This window comes from Dendrobates tinctorius, unplaced genomic scaffold (assembly GCF_039654945.1).
Source record: "Dendrobates tinctorius isolate UK_male_01 unplaced genomic scaffold, ASM3965494v1 ptg000183l, whole genome shotgun sequence".
In the NCBI taxonomy this organism is placed as follows: Eukaryota; Metazoa; Chordata; class Amphibia; order Anura; family Dendrobatidae; genus Dendrobates; species Dendrobates tinctorius.
In genome coordinates this window covers 9,815,787-9,839,272 of record NW_027361850.1, presented here as the reverse complement: position 1 = coordinate 9,839,272, position 23,486 = coordinate 9,815,787, and the positions used below count along the sequence as shown (strand labels likewise).

The following is a 23,486-nucleotide window of genomic DNA, read 5'->3' as shown; positions in this document are numbered from 1 at the left end:
TTTCAATAAGAATTCTGTAGCCTGAAGGAGCAAGGCTACATCTAGATCCAAGCAGCAGTAATGCTTTACACCGTGACTGCTAGATCCATGAAGAGAATGATATTAAAGTCTCATGTACAAAAACTATTTAGAAACCAATCACAGTGCTTATTTCATTTTCCCTGAAAAATTTATAGCTGTACTCTGCTTGCTATGGGCAACAATGCCAGCTCTATTAAAACTGAATCTGTCAACAGGTTTTTACTATGTAATCTGACAGAAGCACGATTTAAGGGCTGAGAGTCTGATTCCAGTGACAGGTCAATTACTAGTCTATGTGTTGCTGTTTCAATAAAAAAAAAAAATCACTGTTTTATCATCAGATGATCATTACAGAATTAGGTTTTCTTGTGCATTCTTGTCAACTGCTCTGGGTAACCTCGCCCTCTCCACTGATTGGCAGCTTTCTGTGTACACTGTGCTATGACAGAAAGCTGCCAATCGGTGGTGTGGATGGGATTATACAGAGCTCAGCATTCAGAAAACTGGCTGTTCTGCAGCAGAGAAAACGGTGATAGTAACAAAATGACAGCATGCAGACCATCAAGTGACACATCGCTGGATTCAGGGTCTCTATTCCCTACATCGTGCTGCTCTCAGATTACATGGCAAAACCTGCTGAGAGATTCCCTTCAAATCAGGAGCTATACAGCAATGTGAAAGCTTACAGCAATTCTCAGACAAGTCTTGTCAACTGTGCAACTTGCCTGCGACTTGCTGTTGTTCGACTATTGTAGGCTGTGTGCACACGCTGCGGATTCCGCTGCGTTTCCGCAGCGGTTTTGGCCACTCCGGACACGCAGCAGTTTTAGCTGCGGTGTACAGTACCATTCATTTGAATGGGAAAAAAAAAACCATTGTGGAGATAGTGAATCCGCAGGACCAGGAAGGGTCCTGGTCAAAAGACCTGCGGATTATCTGCGGTTTTTGCAAAATCCCTGCGGATTAATCCGCAGCGGATTCCGCAGCGTGTGCACGTACCCTTAGAGATGTGATTTTGCTGGGAAAAAATTGCAAAATTGTCAGTAAGTCGCTTGTGGTTTACACTGCAGTCTATGACAAATGTTTCCAATGTGTTGGATTTTCTTGCCACTCTGTGTTCCAGTTTCAGGTCACATTGCAACACAACAGGAAAGCAAAAGATGTGATGTCGCAGTGCGACACATATTGCTCTAGCCAAGGAGCTTTAAAAAAAAAAAAAAAAAAAATACATGTGATTTATCAAACAATAGTCTTTTCTTGTACTTTGTATGGACAGTGTAGTACAGGAAGAGCAAAAGAATTACAATTCAATTGTGGTCAAAATATCTATATGAACAGTCAATTCAAAGTAGTAGGAAAAAAAACCTTTATCTAAGGGTCCCGTTTCACTTAGCGACGCACCAGCGATCCCGACAACGATACGACCTGGTAGGGATCGCTGGTGCATTGCTAAATGATCGCTAGTAAGCTGCCAAACGGGCTAATCTCTTCAGCGACTCAGCAACGATCCGGCGTGACGCCGATGATGAAAAAATTGCCCAGGACATTCCTGCACGATCAGCGATATCCAGCAGGGGGGCCGGTCGCTGCTGCGTGTCACATGTAGCGAGATCGCTGTTGCGTCACAAAATCGGTGACGCATTAGCGATCTCGCTATGTGAGAAGGGGCCTTAAAGGTTTCCCCTTTTATATTGCCTGTTATTGCCTAGGAAAAGACTGGCTATGTGAAGATCCCATTGAAACAGTTAGAACCTAAAAATATACTGATAGGGAATATAGATTGTGAGCCCCAATGGGGAGACAGCGATGGCCACAGGTCTATGTGAAGAATTGCAAAGACACACTGAAAATGATTGGATCACTGTGTGGCTATTTGGGCATACGGCCAGCACCCTGACCAAAAACAGCCATCTGAAAGATCTGATAACAAGGAAGGTTCTGATCCACGGACTTCAGATCCTCATGCAGGTCCACCAAATGTCAAGCATGTTGCCTACGAGACCCCTGAAACAAACTAGGGCATAGCCATGGACAGCATGGCAATACAGGCTGGACCGAGGCATCACCTAGTTAAGGTCCTCAGATAGGTTTGAATCTAAAGTAGTGAAGATGCCTTTTGTGCTAGAGGTCCAAATGTGGGGCATTTGATTTTCACTTAGTATGAACCAAGTCTGAATCCCATTTTGATACATGCGCTAGATGTGTACAATAGGGTGCATGAGTCAAGTTAGAATATAGCAAGGATATAAGGCCTAGGGAACGAGAAGAGGATCTACATCCTTGTTCAAATGATGCTAATGTGATGGATTTCAAAGCAAAAAAATGAGAGAGAAACAAAGTGCTTTAGCTTGAGATATCGGAAAATGTCAAACTGGGGTAGAGCATAGCGTTCCTGTTAAACAGGGATTGGATAGATACCCTCAGTGCAGAATGTGGTCACACCTGTCAAAGACCATACTCGAATCACCAGAGGAAATAGTGGATTACCATAAAGAAAGCCTGATGGCAGGAAGAGGGAGACAAAACCAGCCAGGTACATGTCCTGCCTCATTAGCATATGATGTACAGCACATTAAAACAAGTTTTAACCCACAACAGTGTCACTGTGCCATCTACAAGACCACTAAAATAAAGTATTCGGAACATGTAACAATATAGTACTAGTTTTGGACACTTATGGGACTTGACAGGTTCCCTTTAATGTGTCACTACTGAGAAATCAAGCTTTGAAGCCACATGCAAATGAGAGCACTGAGGGCAAGTCACATCGACGTGCATCTACACACCCCATTGCACTTCCAGCTAATATGCATGTACTTTGAAAGTTAGATTTCTCAGCAATGGCGCATGGAATTACTACAAAACATCACAAGTATCAACTTTTATTATCATTGCACTGGGCCCTATACAGCCATATCACTTCATCTATTATCTATAAAGTCATCCAGAAGGGTTCCCTTTAGTGTGCCAAAAATATCAAAATGGCACGTGTTGTAGATCCATGACATAACTTACTAGCCAGGTTAGACACATTTCCTTACGAAGTTCACCGACCACCATAATGGGACACCCAAGTGATGGGTGTCTCAATATGGAAACTGCTGCTGGTAACCACCAGCAGAACACCACACACTCACTCAGCCAGCCTCTTGCGCGGTACCACCAGCGCCTGCGCGAATTCCATGCAGGAGTAGTGAATCATTCGGCTGATCCCGACGACAGATGCGCAACATGTCTACAGGCAGAGGAAGTCAGTCACATTAAAGTGGTTTTCCCATGAACGAAAGTTCATTTTTAAAACTGTCTGTGTCTGACCGTGTATGGAGCATACCACATCTCCTGGGCAGGGGAGGAAGCAAAAGATAATACTGACATTACAGCAGGGGATCACAGAGGATTCATTTTGTGAGGTAAAATATTTCACTGACTGTTTTTAAACAATATTTTTCCTCACAAAATGAATCCTCTGTGATCCCCTGCTGTAATGTCAGTAATGTCTTTTACTTCCTCCCCTGCCCAGGAGCTGTGGTATGTTCTGTACACGGTCAGACACAGACAATTTTTAAAATGAACTTTTGTTTGTGGCGAAACCCCTTTAAATAGAAATTCCTCCTGACATGCTGTGCACTGACAGTTTAGTGATAGGGTACACAGGTCAAACAAGAGATGACATGAGAGAAGACAGAAGATGGAGGAGAAAGCGCACAGGGGTGAGAGAGACAGAGCACAGGGGGAGACAGCTCAAACGGGACAGCACATGAGGGGAGAACACAGCACAGGAAGGAGAGAGACAGCAGACAAGGGGGATAGCACATGGGGTAGACAGGTCAAAGAAAAGAGCACAGACGGGAGAAGTCAGCACATGGGGAAAGAGAGAGTGGATAGGTGGGTGAGCACATGGGGGGGGGGGGGAGAGAGATGCTCAACGCTGCAAAGCCTGCCCCCATCGTGATATTACCGCCCTCCCGATGTGATAGCATCGGGCCTCCATCAAGTACATTAATAATTTGTGCCAAAAATGGAACACACAATTGATAAATCTGACAACTTTTATGGCCCTTTCTCTATACACTTTTTAACATCACTAAAGTCATTGTAAAGAGGATTGACTAACCTTATAAACTGTTCTAAAACTACAGAATCTGGACATCTGAACCGGACCCTTTTATCTTCACTTGTATGACGAATAGAATTTGTTTCGCAATTGTGACTATTCCTAGCGATAAAATGAGTTTAATGCAGCAGCAGGACTGTGGTAACGAAACTATGGTAATTGTGACATTGCTCATGTAAATAAATGGACATTTACATGCCCTGTAACCAGACAGGTGGTGCGATACGGCTAATTGGGGGACGTTTAATAGTTGGCTTAGACAGGCAGACCATGCTTAATGCGCACAGATCAATCAGTAATTAATTGGTCAGTGTGCACAAGTAGCTACAGGACAATGTGCTGCCGAGACGAGAATGATCGTTTTGCAGCACAGAAGATCATTTCACCCAAATGCTTGTTCATCAGGTGCTCAGCATCCGGTTTACAACGTATGAAAAGAACTTTTTGAAGAACGCTCGTTCACAATAATCTCAGTGTAAATGCATTTTAAATACATTTTGTAGCATTTAAATTACAGTATATCAGCAACTTAATGGTTTACCCCCTGCCAAAAGTGTGTGCACTAGACTGATCCCATACAGTGCCTCCATATATCAGCTACTTACGCCCTACCCTTCTAACGGAAAAGATGCTTTAGCAAATCCCAAAGTTTGAACAGCCGTTCATGTCACAGCCACATGCACATAACAGCGAGTGTGGGATAAAGCAAGGAGTGAGACAGATAAAGAGGTCAGACGGGATTTTCCATTTATTAATGAATATCTCCATCTACAGAATTATCGGCACCGTTCAACTCCTAGAAATTCCTCAAGCAGCAGATTTCCCTGTACTTGATGTGCTGGAGTTCTCCGCCTACAGCATGCTATGAAAAGCGCTGTGCACTAGTGATCTATAATTAACCATTGGATGCACAAACCGTATGCAAATCAGCAGGGTATTCATCACTCAAGTTATATAATCATCAGGTCTCATCTTTTCTTAAGTGGACAAGTTTATGGACGTACATTATAAATCATTAATAACTATAAAGGCCAAACTTATTATGGAAAACAAGGTTACTAAAATGGGGGTACAGCAGTAAAGAAATGACTGGATATCCAGTAGAATAGGGTTACACCTCTAGACAATGTGTAATTTAAGACTTACAATACTGTGTATGTTACCTCGGTGGCAGAAGACAAAACAGTGGGTTCATGGTCAAATAGTCCTGATGTGTCACAGGCGCCACCTTCTTCCCCTGGTGCCAGACTATTGTCCCTTGTGTTTATAGACAGAGAACAGCTGTCACTCAGGACTGACAGATGAACACGTGCATCGCACCCTTCAGATGCCAGCTCAAATTCAGAGTCGCCCTGCGCAAAGAAAGGCTCAGGAGACACACATTGTTCACTTGCTTGCCTTAAAGACACTATGTCCTTGCAGTAGTTTGTAGATGATAGTACTGTACTTTTTGCCCTTAAATTAAGCTCCACGGATGAAGAGTCTGTGATGGTTTCTGATGATTTGCTAGATTCAACGTTGGCGTCAGGAGATGTGTCAATCTCGCTGCAGGACAAAGTGACCTTCTGCAGGACTGCAATGAAATTTCCTTCACTAGATGCCAGATCGCAATATTCTTCAGCAATCTCACCTGGAGTAAGGAAATCTAAATCCTGTGCACTAAAAGAGCCAGTAAAGTCACCTGTTAATGATTTGTGGGGGGTGCTAGTTTCTGAGAATAAACTGTTAAGGCCACAAAAGATTCTGGAGTCCTGTTCTTCTAGATATTCAGATGGCAGGGAAGACGCACATGCCTCAATATTAGGCGTATTTGTTCTAGCAGATAAACTGCCCCATGTGTTTGTAGCCAATAAAAACTCTGCACTGAGGTCCTTCAATACAGAATCCGCTTGGTTTACTGTGGTAGTTTCTCCATCAATACATCCATTTGTTTCTTCTGAACACGTAAAGATGGTCACTCCACCACTAGACTTATTTGTGACATCAAAGAGTTGGTCCACCCCTGGACTAGTCTGTGGAAGGATAACCGTTTGATTGATGACCTGGAGTGAGGTGGACTTGTGTGATGTATCTGTAATACCATTGTCCACCACCAATTCAAATAAGATGTTCTTTATAGCCATCTCCTCAATTTTACCACCACTGTCCTCTGGTAATTCTTGCATTTCACTTGCAGATGTGGAACTCTGCATGCTGTCATCTGGCAGGCTACTACAACCATGTGTTGTTGTGGAGACTGTCACCTCCCCCCCATCAGAAACCTCATCAGAAGAGTGTGCGGGAATAATATCTGTACTCTGAAATGAAGGTTCACAAGTCCAAGAATCATCTGGTTGCTCTGAACTACCCAAACAGGAATCTCTTTCCATGTCACACACAGGAGAGTAGGACTTTGTATGTGGCACATGAATGGATGTAGGGGTCTCCTCCACCTCTTCTAGATCAAGTTCAGGAGTGCTAGGTGAAAGTAATATATCAGATTCCTCCGATGATACTTCCAATCCCAGCACTTCATCAGTGCTGGGCGTTAAGAATTCATCCTCTTGTAGTGAAGGAAGTTGTGGTGAGCCAGCAGAGGTCTTTGTGTCACTGATAAGTGTATTAGCAATGATAACCAGTTTATCTAGATGGAAAGTATCTGATTCTGGATCTAGGCAGGTATTTGTGTCAATTGGCTTGCAAAGTGTGGGAAGCTGTTGTGTGTCTTGGACAGGCATTATTTCACCAGGTACAGGGGAGGATTTGTCACCATGACATGCTCTATCTGTATGGTCAGGGATGGACAGATTACTAGTGAGCGAGTCTATGCTGAATGGTTTAGAGTAAGTGTGATCTTGCATGGTGTCTAGCTGTGGCTCTTTACTGATGTCCTGTGCAGTTTTGTTAATATTACCAGGAATATCATTCACTTCCGTCTCTAGGACTGACTCGTGAGGCTCATCGGCTGCTCCTGTCAGGCACTGCTGCTCCAATTCCAGGAACAACTGGTCAGAATCGGATTCCGACTCTGAATCACTATAGCTGCCCAATTTCTGGTATCTCCTTGTGACTCTTCCCGCACTAACAGCTGAACAGCAGTTGTAGTCCTCCCTTGTGTCTGGCCAGTGGATGGTTTCTGGCATGACAACAGCATCAAGAAAGGAAGTAATAGAATGGAGATTACTAATAGAGCTAGTTTCATCTGGAAACCCATCATTAGACGCAACCTCCTCCTCCGTTTTAGAAGGCAACATGTTTTCGTCACGCAGTGTCACAGAATGACAAGCACCTCCGGAGTCAATGTCTTCCCACTCCTCTTCTGCTTCCATTAGTATTTTCAGCTCATCCTCCTCGAACTTCAGCTCAGATTCAGTCTTTTGTCGCAGATTTGGCACAATAAGTACATTCAAAGATTCATCTAAAACCTCATCACTTAAACATGGTGATAAGGGCAAAGTCTCAATCATGCATTCCTCGTAAGCCAGTTCAGCAGCTTTTTGGTGACCATCACTTAGACTTCCCTTGATAAAGCTCTTTAGTGCCCTGGGCCACGTGGCACTAGGAAAGTTGTGCCCAGGTTTAGACCGTGTAGATAGGCCTGTTGTAGTTTCTTGTGCTATTAGTGGATCCTGCTCATACTCACTGTCATTATAGTAATCAAAACTCTGCACATGTTGGCATCGGGGGTCCACCCTGTGCTCCAAACTCGGATTCCCAGAAACTGCAGGAGGAGGAGGAGCAGGAGTTCGGATTTGACTTGGTGTGGATGATATGGACTCTGTCTGCTCACAAGAGGAATGCCTGGCACTGTCCGGTAGGAGCTGGCTGAATTCGGTCTTATCATGGAGGGAATGACTGGAGGTGCCCGCCTCCGATACCTCACTCAAGGAGGCCTCCATACGTTCTGCAAAGTCTGGGAAATTTGGAGGAATAAATGCTTTCCATGATCTCCGGTTGACATTTTCCTTGCGCTCGGGATTTGGCCTGCGACGAGGTGGCACAGGGGCAGATTTAAGGGTATCATTGCTTAACTTTAGGGCATCAAATATCACACGTTCATCCAGCCTTTTAGCTTCCTGTGCCTTGGCATCACTGGCATTAGATGTCCCTAGGGTACCATTGCTGGATAAGGTAGCTATTTCCACTCGGTCGATGGTACTCTTTGATGGCTGAGTAAGTTTGCAGCCCTGGTCAATCTGCTCATTGATTCTCATGGTATCATAGATGGACCTCTGAGGAACATAGCAATCCTCGATGTATCCGTCCTCCTCCTCGCCCTTTCCCAAACATGCCGGGTTTTGGCGCAAACAGTCGGGACGGCTCAGAGGCTTCCCCATCTTCTGCAGCCAGTCTGTATCAAGGTATCAGTCCCAACACTGTATCCATGAAGGAGGTATCAGTCCCAACACTGCATCCATGAAGGAGGTATTAGTCCCAACACTGTATCCATGAAGGAGGTATCAGTCCCAACACTGCATCCATGAAGGAGGTATCAGTCCCAACACTGCATCCATGAAGGAGGCACAGTCACAAGGTATTAGTCCCAACACTGCATCCATGAAGGAGGTATCAGTGCCAACACTGTATCCATGAAGGAGGTATCAGTCCCAACACTGCATCCATGAAGGAGGTATTAGTCCCAACACTGTATCCATGAAGGAGGTATCAGTCCCAACACTGCATCCATGAAGGAGGTATCAGTCCCAACACTGTATCCATGAAGGAGGCACAGTCACAAGGTATTAGTCCCAACACTGCATCCATGAAGGAGGTATCAGTGCCAACACTGTATCCATGAAGGAGGCACAGTCACAAGGTATTAGTCCCAACACTGCATCCATGAAGGAGGTATTAGTCCCAACACTGTATCCATGAAGGAGGTATCAGTCCCAACACTGCATCCATGAAGGAGGTATCAGTCCCAACACTGCATCCATGAAGGAGGCACAGTCACAAGGTATTAGTCCCAACACTGTATCCATGAAGGAGGTATCAGTCCCAACACTGCATCCATGAAGGAGGTATCAGTCCCAACACTGCATCCATGAAGGAGGTATCAGTGCCAACACTGCATCCATGAAGGAGGTATCAGTCCCAACACTGTATCCATGAAGGAGGCACAGTCACAAGGTATCAGTCCCAACACTGTATCCATGAAGGAGGTATCAGTCCCAACACTGTATCCATGAAGGAGGTATCAGTCCCAACACTGCATCCATGAAGGAGGTATCAGTGCCAACACTGCATCCATGAAGGAGGTATCAGTCCCAACACTGTATCCATGAAGGAGGCACAGTCACAAGGTATCAGTCCCAACACTGTATCCATGAAGGAGGTATCAGTCCCAACACTGCATCCATGAAGGAGGTATCAGTCCCAACACTGCATCCATGAAGGAGGTATCAGTGCCAACACTGCATCCATGAAGGAGGCACAGTCACAAGTCGCCTTTTGTAATCCTGTGCACTGCCATTAGTTCTCATCACTGACGGGTGCACCAGCCCCATAGGAAATCCCGAGTCCAGAAAGGCTCCCGGCCAGGGGTGAAGACTAGCAGCAGGCCCAGCATGGAGGGGCTGCATCCTGCCCTCCTGCCGACCACCACCGACACATCCTAGCTGGGCGGTTATGGTTTGAAACGAGCCTGTGAGCGGATATTCCTGGAAGTTCACACACAGGAAGTTCTTCCATAGGGGCAGAGTGTGCGGCTTCCTGTGAGAGGCGCATCATGGCATTGTGTGCCCTGCTGCCAGGCACGCGGGGCAGCCTCCCTACATGGCGAGCGGGCTTTGTCTGCGCTGCCTCCCCGGTGCTCTGTATCAGGATGCCCGGCTCCCGCCTCTTCACAATCAGAGTACAAGGGGGGAAAAAAAAAAACTTCGGCGAACAAAGAGCTGGTGGTGTGCGCCCTCAGAGCTGCACTCCCGCTGCTGGCTGTGCCGCCGCTCCCGCCTCAGCCGTGCTCCTTCCCCGGATCCATACACCGAGCCGTCAGGAGAAAGTCTGCGGGAAACGGACTGGAGACAGACAGAAGCAGCTCCCGAGCAGGGCGCCGCCTCCAGCACCGAGAACCGCCTCCGGGACTGGCACCGCCTCACATAACGGCGCCTCCGCCTGGCACATTCCGGGCTCCGGGAGCAGCAGGTGGCGGCTGACAGCTCCTTTGTGCTCGCCATCGTCTACTACACGGTGCAGACACTTCCCATAACGGGTCAACAGTGGGAGACATGACAGTGCAGAAGCCAGCACATGGCACACTGCCCACAGAAGTGCCAACCATGCCAGGCAGCACCGACACATGGCACTGCTGGAGGTCCCCAGCACAGGGTGCCCACAGAAGTGCCATCCATGACAGAAAGCATAGACACATGGCACTGCTGGATGTCCCCAGCACAGGGTGCCCACAGAAGTGCCATCCATGTCAGGCAGCACCAACACATGGCACTGCTAGAGGTCCCCAGCACAGGGTGCCCACAGAAGTGCCATCCATGACAGCACCAACACATGGCACTGCTGGATGTCCCCAGCACAGGGAGCCCACAGAACTGCCATCCATGACAGAGAGCACCGACACATGGCACTGCTGGATGTCCCCAGCACAGGGTGCCCACAGAAGTGCCATCCATGCAAGGCAGCACCAACACATGGCACTGCTGGAGGTCCCCAGCACAGGGTGCCCACAGAAGTGCCATCCATGAAAGCACCGACACATGGCACTGCTGGATGTCCCAGCACAGGGTGCCCACACAAGTGCCATCCATGCCAGGCAGCACCGACACATGGCACTGCTGGAGGTCCCCAGCACAGGGTGCCCACAGAAGTGCCATCCATGACAGAAAGCATAGACACATGGCACTGCTGGATGTCCCCAGCACAGGCAGCCCACAGAAGTGCCATCCATGACAGACAGCACCGACACATGGCACTGCTGGATGTCCCCAGCACAGGGTGCCCACAGAAGTGCCATCCATGTCAGGCAGCACCAACACATGGCACTGCTAGAGGTCCCCAGCACAGGGTGCCCACAGAAGTGCCATCCATGACAGCACCAACACATGGCACTGCTGGATGTCCCCAGCACAGGGAGCCCACAGAACTGCCATCCATGACAGAGAGCACCGACACATGGCACTGCTGGATGTCCCCAGCACAGGGTGCCCACAGAAGTGCCATCCATGCAAGGCAGCACCAACACATGGCACTGCTGGAGGTCCCCAGCACAGGGTGCCCACAGAAGTGCCATCCATGAAAGCACCGACACATGGCACTGCAGGATGTCCCAGCACAGGGTGCCCACACAAGTGCCATCCATGCCAGGCAGCACCAACACATGGCACTGCTGGAGGTCCCCAGCACAGGGTGCCCACAGAAGTGCCATCCATGACAGCACCGACACATGGCACTGCTGGATGTCCCCAGCACAAGGTGCCCACAGAAGTGCCATCCATGACAGAAAGCACAGACACATGGCACTGCTGGATGTCCCCAGCACAGGGTGCCCACAGAAGTGCCAACCATGCCAGGCAGCACCGACATGGCACTGCTGGATGTCCCCAGCACAGGGTGCCCACAGAAGTGCCATCCATGACAGACAGCACTGACATGGCACTGCTGGATGTCCCCAGCACAGACTGCCCACAAAAGTGCCATCCATGCCGGGAAACCCCAACACATGGCACTGCTGGAGGTCCCCAGCACAGAGTGCCCACAGAAGTGCCATCCATGCCGGGCAACCCCAACTCATGCCACTGCTGGAGGTCCCCAGCACAGACCGCCCACATAAGTGCCATCCATGCCAGGCAGCACCAACACATGGCACTGCTGGAGGTCCCCAGCACAGTCTGCCCACAGAAGTGCCATCCATGCAGCGCAGCACCAACACATGGCACTGCTGGAGGTTTCCAGCACAGACTGCCCACAGAAGTGCCATCCATGCTGGGCAACCCCAACACATGGCACTGCTGGAGGTCCCCAGCACAGACTGCCCACAGAAGTGCCATCCATGCCGGGCCCAAATCATTGCACTGCTGGAGGTCCCCAGCACAGACCATCCACAGAAGTGTCATCCATGCCAGGCAGCACCAACACATGGCACTGCTGAAGGTCCACAGCACGAGATGCCCACAGAAGTGCCATCCATGCCGGGCAACCCCAACACATGGCACTGCTGGAGGTCCCCAGCACAGACTGCCCACAGCAGTGCCATCCATGCCAGCACAGACCGGGTGGTGCCCTGAAAATAGGACAGCACAAGGTCCAATATAATGAATGGGGCTGTTCAGATAACCGTTTATTCACATGACCTAAGTGTCCGTGTGGACAAAAACGCAGCATGCACTAGTGGTCTCCCTCTTACCAAACTCTCCCCTCTCCAATTTGTCTTGAATGCTGCAGCCAGGATCATATTCCTAACCAATCGTTACACCGATGCCTCTACCTTGTGCCAGTCATTACACTGGCTACCCATCCACTCCAGAATCCAGTACAAACTTATTACCCTCACCCACAAAGCTCTCCACGGCTCAGCACCACCCTACATCTCCCTCGTTTAAGTATACTACCCTACCCGTGCCCTCAGTTCTGCTGATGACCTAAGGTTAGCATCCTCAATAATCAGAACCTCCCACTCCCGTCTCCAAGACTTTACACGTGCTGCGCCAATTCTTTGGAATGCACTTCCCAGGTTAATACGATTAGTCCCCAATCCCCACAATTTTAAGCTTTCCCTGAAAACGCATTTATTCAGACTGGCCTACCGCCTCAACACATTAACCTAATCTATCCCTGGGTGGCACAGTCAAAAGTTTTACCATAACCAGGTTCCCCGCATCATGTTCCCACATGCTTTCTGCATCCATTAGCCCTCTGTGTCTGTACTGTTACACACTTAACATTATGGCTGGTCCAAACAATCAGGGCAATTGTTACCACCCACCTTTCGTGTCTACCTCTTTCCTCATAAACTGTAATTTTGCGAGCAGAGCCCTCATTCCTCTTGGTATTTGTTATAATCTATGTGATGATTGTTATGCTGTAATGTCTATTGTCTGTACAAATCCCCTCTGAAATGTAAAGTGCTGCAGAATATGTCGGCGCTATAGAAATAAAATTTATTATTGTCTTCTGCATTTCAGAGGAGGCTCACCCAATCAAGTCTGTGTGTGTGCAAAAAAAAATTGGATCCCACACGGATCATCCATATTGCATCTGATTTCTACCATATGTTAAATGTTGATGCAATAAAAAAAACGCCATATGTATGTAAAAAGCAGACGTACAGATGACACAGATGAAAGTCGCTCTTTTTTTGTAAGAAAATTAGACAGTTTATCATGTGCTCGTTTAAGAGCACTTTTCACCAGTCTGAGCATGGTAAACAGCCCACATCATGGAATAGTGGCTACAGTGTGGTATAAAACTCACATTTTTTTTCATTTGCCCTCTCTGTTGTGGAGATATTAGCTTGCGGAGTTTAGGTTATAATGCATGTTATGTCCAGGCGGGTGTTATCAGAGATTTGTATCAGGGGGCGTGTACTTCAGCCCCTGCATGATATTAACCAATTATAAGCAAGTATCAATAAACTGGAGTGAAACATAGGGATTTTTGTCTACTCACCGTAAAATCCTTTTCTCCGAGCCAATCATTGGGGGGGGGGACAGACAGTAGGTGTTATGCTACTTGCCACTAGGAGGACACTAAGTAAACAGAAAAAAGTTAACTCTTCCTCTGCAATATACACCCTCTCGCTGGCTGGGAATTCCCCAGTTAGGTGAAAAAAGCAGGAGCATTAAACAAATGTCAATAATCAGGACTCTGTCCCAACCTAAAAATGCTACACAGTGAGCCAATAGGCCAAACAGGGTGGGTGCTGTGTCACCCAATGATTGGCTCAGAGAAAAGGATTTTACAGTGAGTACACCAAAATCCCTATTTCTCCTACGCCTCATTGGGGGACACAGACAGTGGGACGTCCTAAAGCAGTCTCTGGGTGGGGAGCATAGAACTGCTAATACCCCATGTACCACTGGCTCAACACTGTGGTACTGCCGATTGCAGGATGCATCTGCCAAGGCCTGAGCATGAATTTGGCAATGTTTTGTAAAGGTATGCAGGCTGAACCAAGTCGCAGCCTTGCAGACAGGCCTGAGAATGATTTTAGTAATGTTTTGTAAAGGTATGCAGGCTGGACTAAGTCGCAGCATTGAAGACCTGTTCTGCCGACGCCTGTTGCCGAATGGCCCAAGAGGCACCCACTGAGTGGATAGAATGTGCCTGAATCCTTGCTGGGACAGGTGTGTCCTGGACACGGTAGGATTCCTGAATAGCCAAGCAAATTCACCTGGCTAGCGTGGTTTTGAAGCAGCTAGACCCTTCCTATGCCCCTGTGGAAGTACGAACAGGGCAACTGACTTGAAGGGAAGGGAGCCGTCCGCGAGATGTAACGTCTCAGAGCCCTGACCACATGGAGGGTGTGGAAGGCCCTCTCAATGCAATGGACTGGAGCCGGACAGAAGGAAGGCCAAACAATTTCTTCATTGAGATGAAAAGAAGACCTGACTTTGGGCAGGAAAGACAGGGACGTCTTGAGAGATGCCTCGTCCTGATGAAAATTCAGGAACGGAGGACGGCAGGACAAGGCTACCAATTCAGAATCTTGTGTAATTGACATAATTGCCGCTAGAAAGACCACCTTCCAAGAGAGAATAGCTAGTGGTATGTCCTGCAGTGGTTTGAAAAGAGCCTCCTCTGTAAGGCTTCGAGAACTAAGTTAAAGTCTCATGATTCCAATGGCCCTTAAAATATAGAGGCGCCACCTGGGAGACTCTCTGAATGAATGTCTTCATCTGAAGTCCGGTGGCAATTTTACATTGGAATAGAACTGACAAGGCTGAAATCTGGCCCTTGAGCGAGCTAAGCGCGAGACCTGACGTTAATCCGGATTGTAGGAATTCCAATATGGAAAGAATAGAAAACACCAGTGGGGATCGACCATGATCCTAGCACCACGAGAAGAAGGTTCTCCAGGTCCGGTGATAAGTGCGCATGGACACGGGCTTCCTAACAATCATGGTGGAGATCCCATCGGGAGAAGAAAAAAAAAAACAGCCTGTGCTAAAAACCATGATTCAACGGCCACCCCATCAAAGACTGGGCACAGGAGTTCTGGTGGTAAATGGGGCCCTGTGAGAGTAGATCCATGCGATCTGGAAGTCGCCAGGGAACGCCGGCGACTAGTTGTACTAGTTCTGCATAGAATCGTAGAGTTGGAAAGGACCTCCTGGGCCATCATGTCCAACCCCCTGCTCAAAGCAGGATTCGCTAAATCATCCCAGTCAGATGTCTGTCCAGCCTCTGTTTGAAGACTTCCATTGAAGGAGAACTCACCACTTCTCGTGGCAGCTTGTTCCACTCATTGATCACTCTAACTGTCAAAAAGTTTTTTCTAACTACCATGGCCGGCGCGACCAATCTGGCGCGATTAGGATCACTGGTATTCCCTCTGCTCCAATTTTCTTGATGACCCTCGGGAGAAAGGGAAGAATGCACGGGAGTCGGAAGCGGTGCCACGGCAGAACTAGGGTGCCCACTCGGATAGCGCATGGATTGCGTGATCGGGTAATGAATCGAAAAACCCTGTTGTTTAGTCTTTAGGCCATATGATCTACATCCGGAGTCCCTCAGCGATGGCAGATCTGCTGAAAAAAAAAACACTTCCGGATGAAGAGACCACTCTCCTGAGGCAAGGCCTTGGCGACAGAGAAAAACCACCGCCCAATTTTCCACACCCAGGGTGTGGATTGCTGAAATGGGCGAGTGGTCCGTCTCGGCCCAATGGAGGATGTGACTCACTTCGTGCATGTCCATCCTGCTCCGAGTACCCCCCTGACGATAGATATACGCCACAGCCGTGGCGTTGTCGGATTGGATCTTGATGAGGTGACCTGCGAGGAGATGGTGGAAACTCAGTACAGCTAATTTGATCGCTCGAATGTCCAAGATGATGATGGGGAGATGTGACTCTTGAATTATCCAACGACCCTCTGCCGTGTGGTGACGAAGAAAAAAAACGCACACCAGCCTGGGAGACTGGCGTCGATGGTCACCACCGACCATCGTACTGGGAGAAAGAACTTCCCTTAATTCAGGGAGGATTTCAGTGTCCCCCACTTGGGGGCTCGTCTGACGGGCAGGGAATAGAAGGAACCAGCAGTCCAGGGAGAACGGGTTCTTGTCCCAAGCTAACAGCAACGCGTGTTGTAAAGGGCGGAAATGGAGCGGTGGTGCGAATGCGATCGGTCCCATCGCTGCCACCGTGTTTTTGAGAACTATCATGCTGAAAACGTATGGAGTGAGAAACCAGTCGGGAAAAGAGTCCGCGCTGCCTGTTGTAAGGCTCGGGCCTTTTTCTGGAGTGAGAATGACCAACCTGCGGGAAGAGTCCAAGATCAATTCCAAAAAAGAGTTCTGCTGGACCTGTGTTGGGGAAGACTTTTCGAAGTTTATCTTCCGACCCAGGCGAGAAAGTGTATTTACTGTGATATCCACGGATTTCTCGCAGGCTGGAAAGAATGGACCCTTGAGCAGCAGGTCGTCCAGATACGGCAGTACCACCACTCCCCTAGCGTGGAGAATGGCCATGACAGCCGCCATGGACTTGGTATAGACCCTGGGGGCGGTGGCGAGACCAAAGGGTAAGGAAACGATCTAGAAGAGTTCATCTCGAATTGCAAAACGCAGCAACTGCTGGATGATAGGGACTCTCTTTTGCATGGAGGCGACACCGATCGGAGGAATTCCATTCGGAATTGCCTTACTTTGACAAACTGATTTAACAGCTTGAGGTCCAGTATGGACCGCATCGTTCCTTCCTTCTTTGGAACCACAAAGAAAGGTTTGAATAAAAAAAACCGCTGAACCATTCGTCTTGATGGACCGGAAGGATGACTCCGTCCCTTTGCTGCGCATGAACGGCCTGAAGGAAGGCTGTGACTGAATGACAGCAGACGGCCGCCTACTTTGTCGGTGTCTGCCGGATACCACAACAACTCATTGAGTAGAGGATCTATGGGAACTGCTTCCTTAGATCCAGATGCTGTCGGTCTGGGTTTCCAAGAGCGGTTAGGTCTGTGAGAGACCTGGGAACCTCTGTCACCACGCGGGGACCGACCTGATCCGGAAGAGAAGGTTGTGGATGACCAGCTGGAGCGGTTGCGAAAAAGGTCGAAAAATGAGTCGGCTGTTGATTCCGAAAAGCGGCTGGGCAGCCCCTTGTTGAGGAAGAAACCTACTCTTCCCCCCCGAAGTGTCAGAAATGAGCTGGTCTAGTTTTTTGTCCAAACAGGCGACCAGTTTATTTGAGGCAGAGAAGTCTCTGGAGGTAGAATCTGCCCGCCAGTCGTATAGCCATAGGGCTCTTTTGATGAAGACTGCATTAGCGGTTGCCGTAGCAGCGCAATTAGCGGCACCTAAAGAGGCGTCTACTGCAACAAAAACCTGCGTGAATTATCTGCTTGGTGACACTGGTTGTCTCCGGAGGAGGATTGCTACGTTGGAAGGCAGTAATTAAGACTTCTGCCCAAGTGGCCATTGCCTTAGCCGCTCAAGTCGCCACGAAAGATGGGAAAAAAGCTGCTCCTGAAGCTCCAAAAACTGAACTGGCGAGGTAGCCAATTTGACAATCGGAGGGGTTTTTGACTGAAGAGCCCTCAGAAACGGATCGAAGTGTTTAAGGAGCAAGGCACAATACAGGAGGTTCCACCGAAGGGGACTGTAACCAATCCTTCATCTGGAGTAAAGTGGTATTTAGCCTCGATAGGCTTTTGCCCTGTGAACCGCTTATGTGGTCGGTTCCTACGTTTCTAGACAATGTCCTTCAACTCCGGATGGCTGGCAAATACCCTGCGTACAAGTTTTTAGCCTTCTTAAAGGAGATAATGTGTTCCGGAGCGGGAATATTCTCCCCGTCCAACGTCAGAAACTTGTTGACTGACTGTCAGAGAATCAAGAGATTCATGGACATCTGGGGAATTCTGAGGGACTGACATGTCAGACTCGAATTTAGAGACATGTTCTCTGCGAACATTAGGAGAGGGAGAGCGAGAGACAGAACTCGCCGATGCTGAATTGCGAGCATGACTGGGGAAACGTCATAGGTCCGCTTTCTAGAGACCTGAGGATCCCTTGAACAAGCACGGCGGCCCCTGCTGGTGGACGGTTCCCGGCCGTCAACAAGCCCGCCTCGGGCGGTAAAGACGCGTTCTTACTTAAAGAGGATTCCTGGAGGAGTCTATAGCCTTGGTCAGTGACTCCACAGACCGTGACAAAGACGCGGCCCACACAGGGGGACTAAACGCAGGGAGCACCTTGCAGCGGCGGTGGATGGCGTTTTAGCACAAGCTGGGTTACAGCGGATTAGTCTAGGTACTGGGCAAGGCAGTCTTGCAATAGGTACCAGCGGTAAAGAACGCAGTGCGCTTCTTATTAGCCCCCTTTTTTGCTTCCTTAGACTGAGACATAGTAGCCGTGAAAGGGTTACAAGCAGAGCCTGGGCTACAGCTGCAGGGAATGTGCAGCGAAGGGGTTAAGCTTTTCTCTGATAGCAGATGCAGCTTACTCGTGGTCCTGACGCTGTGTCCCTGGGAGGAATATCGGTGGCCGTGTAGCGTCACCAGGTGTTGTTCATCCGTGCGTGCACCCCCGCAGCCATCACAGAGCCCGAGGAGCAGAGAAGGGGTTAAGGACATGGCCCCCCGAGACTAGCATGGCGCCTCTCATACAGAGCGAGAGGCGCCAAAGATGTGGGCGGCGGCGCTAACAGTGAGCGGCGCTATGTAAATTGCGTCCTAGTAGGACGAAAAGCCGGGGACTAAATTTTTGGGCCTACCTGCGGTGAGCGCCGGGTGAAAGGGGGGAGCGGTGTGCCGCAACGGGGCGCCGGCATGCAGCCGCTGAGACTCGGTCAGCGCTTCTCCCAGGGACCAGGACCAAGCCTCATACCTCCAATCCGGTGCTCGCGCCGTCTGCACTGTCTAGGACCCTGTAGATTTCATCCTATCACAGATCCTGAGGTAAAAAAGCTCCCGGGCGATGTAGCAGAGCCGGAGAGGTTGTTTCAGGGGTATTGCTCAATCGATCCACCCTATGGGGCAGGGGTACGGAGCAAGCGCTGGTCATATCTTCTCTGTGCGCTCGCCCTCGTATCCGTGAGGGGTACCGGGACCGTAAAGGAACAAATCGCCAGAAGAATCAGCCCCAGTCGTCGCAGGAAAGTGTACGGGGAGGTATACTCCGCGTGCTTGCCTGTTGTTGATTCGGGGGAGAGCAGGCCGTAGAAAGGAACCGTCACCCCCTTCACTCCGTTAATTAAAAAATAAAAATGTACAGAAAATTCAAAAATAAAATAAAAATTTTGGGGACTCTGAAGCCAGACCCAAGTGCCTCCTACAGAGACTAAGCAAGAACTGGGGAATTCCCAGCCAGCAAGAGGGTGTATACTGCAGGGGAGGAGTTAACTTTTTTCTGTGTTTACTTAGTGTCCTCCTAGTGGCAAGCAGCATAACACCCACTGTGTCCCCCAATGAGGCGTAGGAGAAAAAAAAAGGACACCCCCCCACAATAGCTTAGAACACACTTTTCTGTGGGACATATGACAGACTGTCTGATATTCTCACATGGCAGAGTAAATACAAGTGTCGGGCATACAGCCGAGAATATTAAAGGGAAATTTTCATGGCCCCACAGGCTATTAACCTTCAGATATATGGCTCATCAGTGTATTATGTTATCCAGCCGCCACCACAGCCTCAAGAAGAAAATTAACTTTATTCCTCCAGGGAGCCACTGGCTTTCAGTCATAGAGGTGTGTTCGAAGCGTCTTCAGTCACCACTCACTATAATGTGAACAGCAGCTATAAGCATGCCCCGGCACTTTGACTGACAGCTTGCTGTGTGCAGATGCTCATGCCTGAGCAGTCAAAGTGTTGGGACATGATTACACAGCAGCAGCTAAGTGTGTACTGAGTGTTGACTGTAGTCATACTGGCCACACCTTTGTACTTTCAGCTACAGGGAGGAATAGTTAATTTCCTTCCAGTAGTCATTCTTTCAGTAAGGGTCCAGGCAGCTTTGAAATGTTGGTAACGTGAACATTAACAGTGTTAGGGACATGACAGGTTCCCTTTCACACTTTTTCTCAAGGCTGTCAGTGAGGGGTGGGGCACTCAGCAGAGCTGAGTTTTGTCTCATTACAAACACCTTGCAGCTTTCCTCTCACAGTGTTGTCAGCTCTGACCCTCCCCCCACACTGACTACTCTGAGATAAAAGAGGTTAGTAATCTCTGCTCTACTCCCTGCACCTGTATTGAGAGACAGTTTGCTCTCACAGAGAGCGATTACATGTCTCAGAGAAAACTAGCTGTTTGCTATTGTGAGGCATGTTCTTTTTTTACCCTGTGTATTTTGCTGCCTGCTTATGATTACTCAATGTCTTACAGGGGAAGAAGTACACGCCCCCAGAGACAAGTCTCTAACACTCCCTTGAGCTTAATATACATTTATAACCAGAACTTTACAAGCTAATATTTTTGCAATGGGAATGAGAAATTAAAAAATAAAAAAACTGTTTTATTCAGCTCTGCAGCCACTTATTCCACCATGTGGTCAGTTTAATATGCTCAAACTAGCTAACGGACTTAAAGAGGCATTTCACCAAATTTTTCATGTTGAACTGGACACACAATGTGATAGTAGTGGCAGAGAGGAATAAAACTTTTTTTTTTTTTTTAATTTCTCTGTTCTGTTGCAGAGTTATTTGGCACCTAATGAGTAAACATTAGTTAAGTCCAGGTGGATGTTATCAGATAAAGTTAACTCATTATGTGCCATATACTGTGATATCTAATATCTCTGCAAAGGAGAAGCAAAATAAAAGACAAACACAAAATGGATCATCTGCATATCTGGTGTACACAGAAGCTGAGGGACCTCATTATTATTTATGGGGTCTGTCTTGATTCTTGGGTGTGTCAGGTTTTAGCTTGAGAAAAAAAAAAACGCAGCATACAGAACTTTTTGGTCTGGTCTACAAACTGACACATAAAACCCAAAAAAGTGATGTTGCTTGTGTTATGCAGAATCCTTGTGGTGTGTGCGGTGCACTGTGCCACACTGCCAGTTTCATAACGTGCCGCAGCGGTCACTTCCTGGCCCACTGGCAAATAGAATTACCAGCAGAGTGTCAGCAACTGATCGTCGGTGAAGGGAAAGAGGAGGTGAGTGCAGTCTAGTTTTGAATTTACCCCATTTGCACCTGCTTGTACTACTTTATAAGGTGGACACAACCTCTTTAGGGCTTGTGAAGGTCCCAATCACCAGAAACATATGTCTGGATAATCCACAGCCGACAACCAATATGCCTGAGGATAATATCACTTTTGTAAAACTGCTGGCACAATGCAATAACGAAGGCCAGAATCTCTACAGAGCACAGAGAACCATAATCTTCTGATCTGAATGAAAGGCAAATGTTAGACCTGTATAGAAATCCCCATTCCCGTGTCCTGCCAGTAACGCAGCAATCTATTGTGGATACCCTCTGGGGCCGCTCAGTGATTGTGGCTCTAGCCGACAGCCATATAAGAAATACACTATTTTAGGCAGATATGAAGGTGGTGCAGCAGCCTCAACACTGTGCACACGGGAGGGATTCTCTAGCGCCATGAACGGCCCATTGATTCATGCGGTGTCAATGCATGCTTTCCCTCTCATGGCATTCCTTGGATAACAGAAATCAACCGTCCTGAGACTCCTCCAGCGCCATCCATACCAGTGCAGCACATGGCAGGTTATAAACAGCTTCCTTCAGCTGCCTAACTCCACAGCCGGACCCCCAGACTGACAGCTGTGAGGAGCAGGGTGTGTCAGGAATCCCACAAGGATACAGAAGCATGAACGCACAACCCACACAGCTTCATGCACACACTGCCACAACCAGCTCTATATATACCCCGGCACCATACAGTACATGCAGAAGGGACTTCTCTACACAAGTGCATGGTGGCTGCTCTAACCTTTATTGACACCTCAGTCTTATTTTTCATTCTACATTATTTTCAAGTTTATAGTAATATCCATGGCCAGTTTCAGACAAACATTTAATGGAGGGCAATACACCGAAGTCCACTGACCCGAGCCAACAGCATCATAGCGGTCCGACGGTGCCCGTTCACATCATTAGACACAAGTTTGGACCGGAAGTTACATCCACAGTAGAGGAGCGCTAATGAGCTTGTGAAACACTGGCCTCAAAAACTGCCGAAATCCCAAGTTTCCATCTGAATGGAGAATTTTTTTTTCCTTTTGCCACAGACTTGCAATGGGGTTTACTGGCTTCTGTCAAGGTTTCCTTGGCCCCTCCAGAAAAAAATATTGCTGCGTGCACGCCAATGTTTTTTTTTGGGGAAGTCAAAAGGAACAGAGGCTCGGAATGAAACCTTTAAAGTGGAGGTGAATACAGCCCTTCAAAACCCAAAATGAACAGGGGTTTTCCTGATATTTAGCATACTGACCTAGGATGGGACTACACGGATGTGACCAAAGTTCTCTAGGTGTCGCTGCTACATCCCAGCACAATATAGGTTAAGTGGGTCACATTGTGACTGAGGGTACTGAGACTGACAGGCAAAACACAAGAAGTCCAATCGTGTAACAACCAACTTGCCTGTCCCAGGTCCCTCGGTCGCAATGCCACCCCATTCACTTGTATTGGGCTGCGATGTAGTATCGACACTTGGAGATCTTTGGTTGGCCTAAGTCTTTGCGTAGCCTGAACTTTGGCCAAAGTACAGTAACTGTGAAGCCCCTGGCTTATGCCTACTGAGACATGGTTGGGGGGGGTCAGGACAAGCAGGAAACAAACGTCAGATGGAATGTAATACTGAATTCTTTCCTTACTACTTCCTCAAAGATGCTCATTTTGCGGTGGGATAAAGGGGAGATTTGGTAAAATATTTGGCAATCACTGAAACAGGCTGCTTCCAATACATCTCAACTAAACGACAGCTGCCGTAGAGGACATTATGGGAAAATTCTGCTCACTGTATCCATCACTAATCTACTGAAAGTATTTAGTAAAGTAACATTTGCAAATTTTAGATTGTAATAACAGATGAGACGCTGAACACAACCTGTGAAGCTTGTGATTACAAGTCCTGGACTGACTGCAAAAGAAAAACTGCCGCCATGTTTTAAAAGCATCTCATTATAGGAATCCTGAGGGAAACACACAATTGCGTTAGATCATCCAACCTAGATTTAATGACCACGTGCAGCCACAGAGAGCTTGGGTATAATTCAATCCCATTCACTACGT

At 48.1% G+C, this 23,486-nt stretch overlaps 2 protein-coding genes across 10 annotated transcripts in view; both read right to left on the bottom strand.

The window, feature by feature from the left end:
• The window catches only part of MACF1 (microtubule actin crosslinking factor 1), a 292,674-nt gene that overhangs the window by 78,760 nt on the left and 190,428 nt on the right, over positions 1-23,486 (bottom strand). The window lies entirely within an intron of this gene.
• On the bottom strand, positions 4,860-11,341 carry LOC141055073 (uncharacterized). The gene has a single exon (XM_073552032.1). It carries the CDS (start codon positions 8,449-8,451, stop codon positions 5,278-5,280), a length of 3,174 nt encoding a protein of 1,057 aa, XP_073408133.1. The 5' UTR covers positions 8,452-11,341; the 3' UTR covers positions 4,860-5,277.

What these genes read in the sequence shown, in the direction of transcription:
- LOC141055073 (XM_073552032.1), bottom strand. Translation starts at nt 8,451, where the DNA reads ATGGGGAAGCCTCTGAGCCGTCCCGACTGTTTGCGCCAAAACCCGGCA.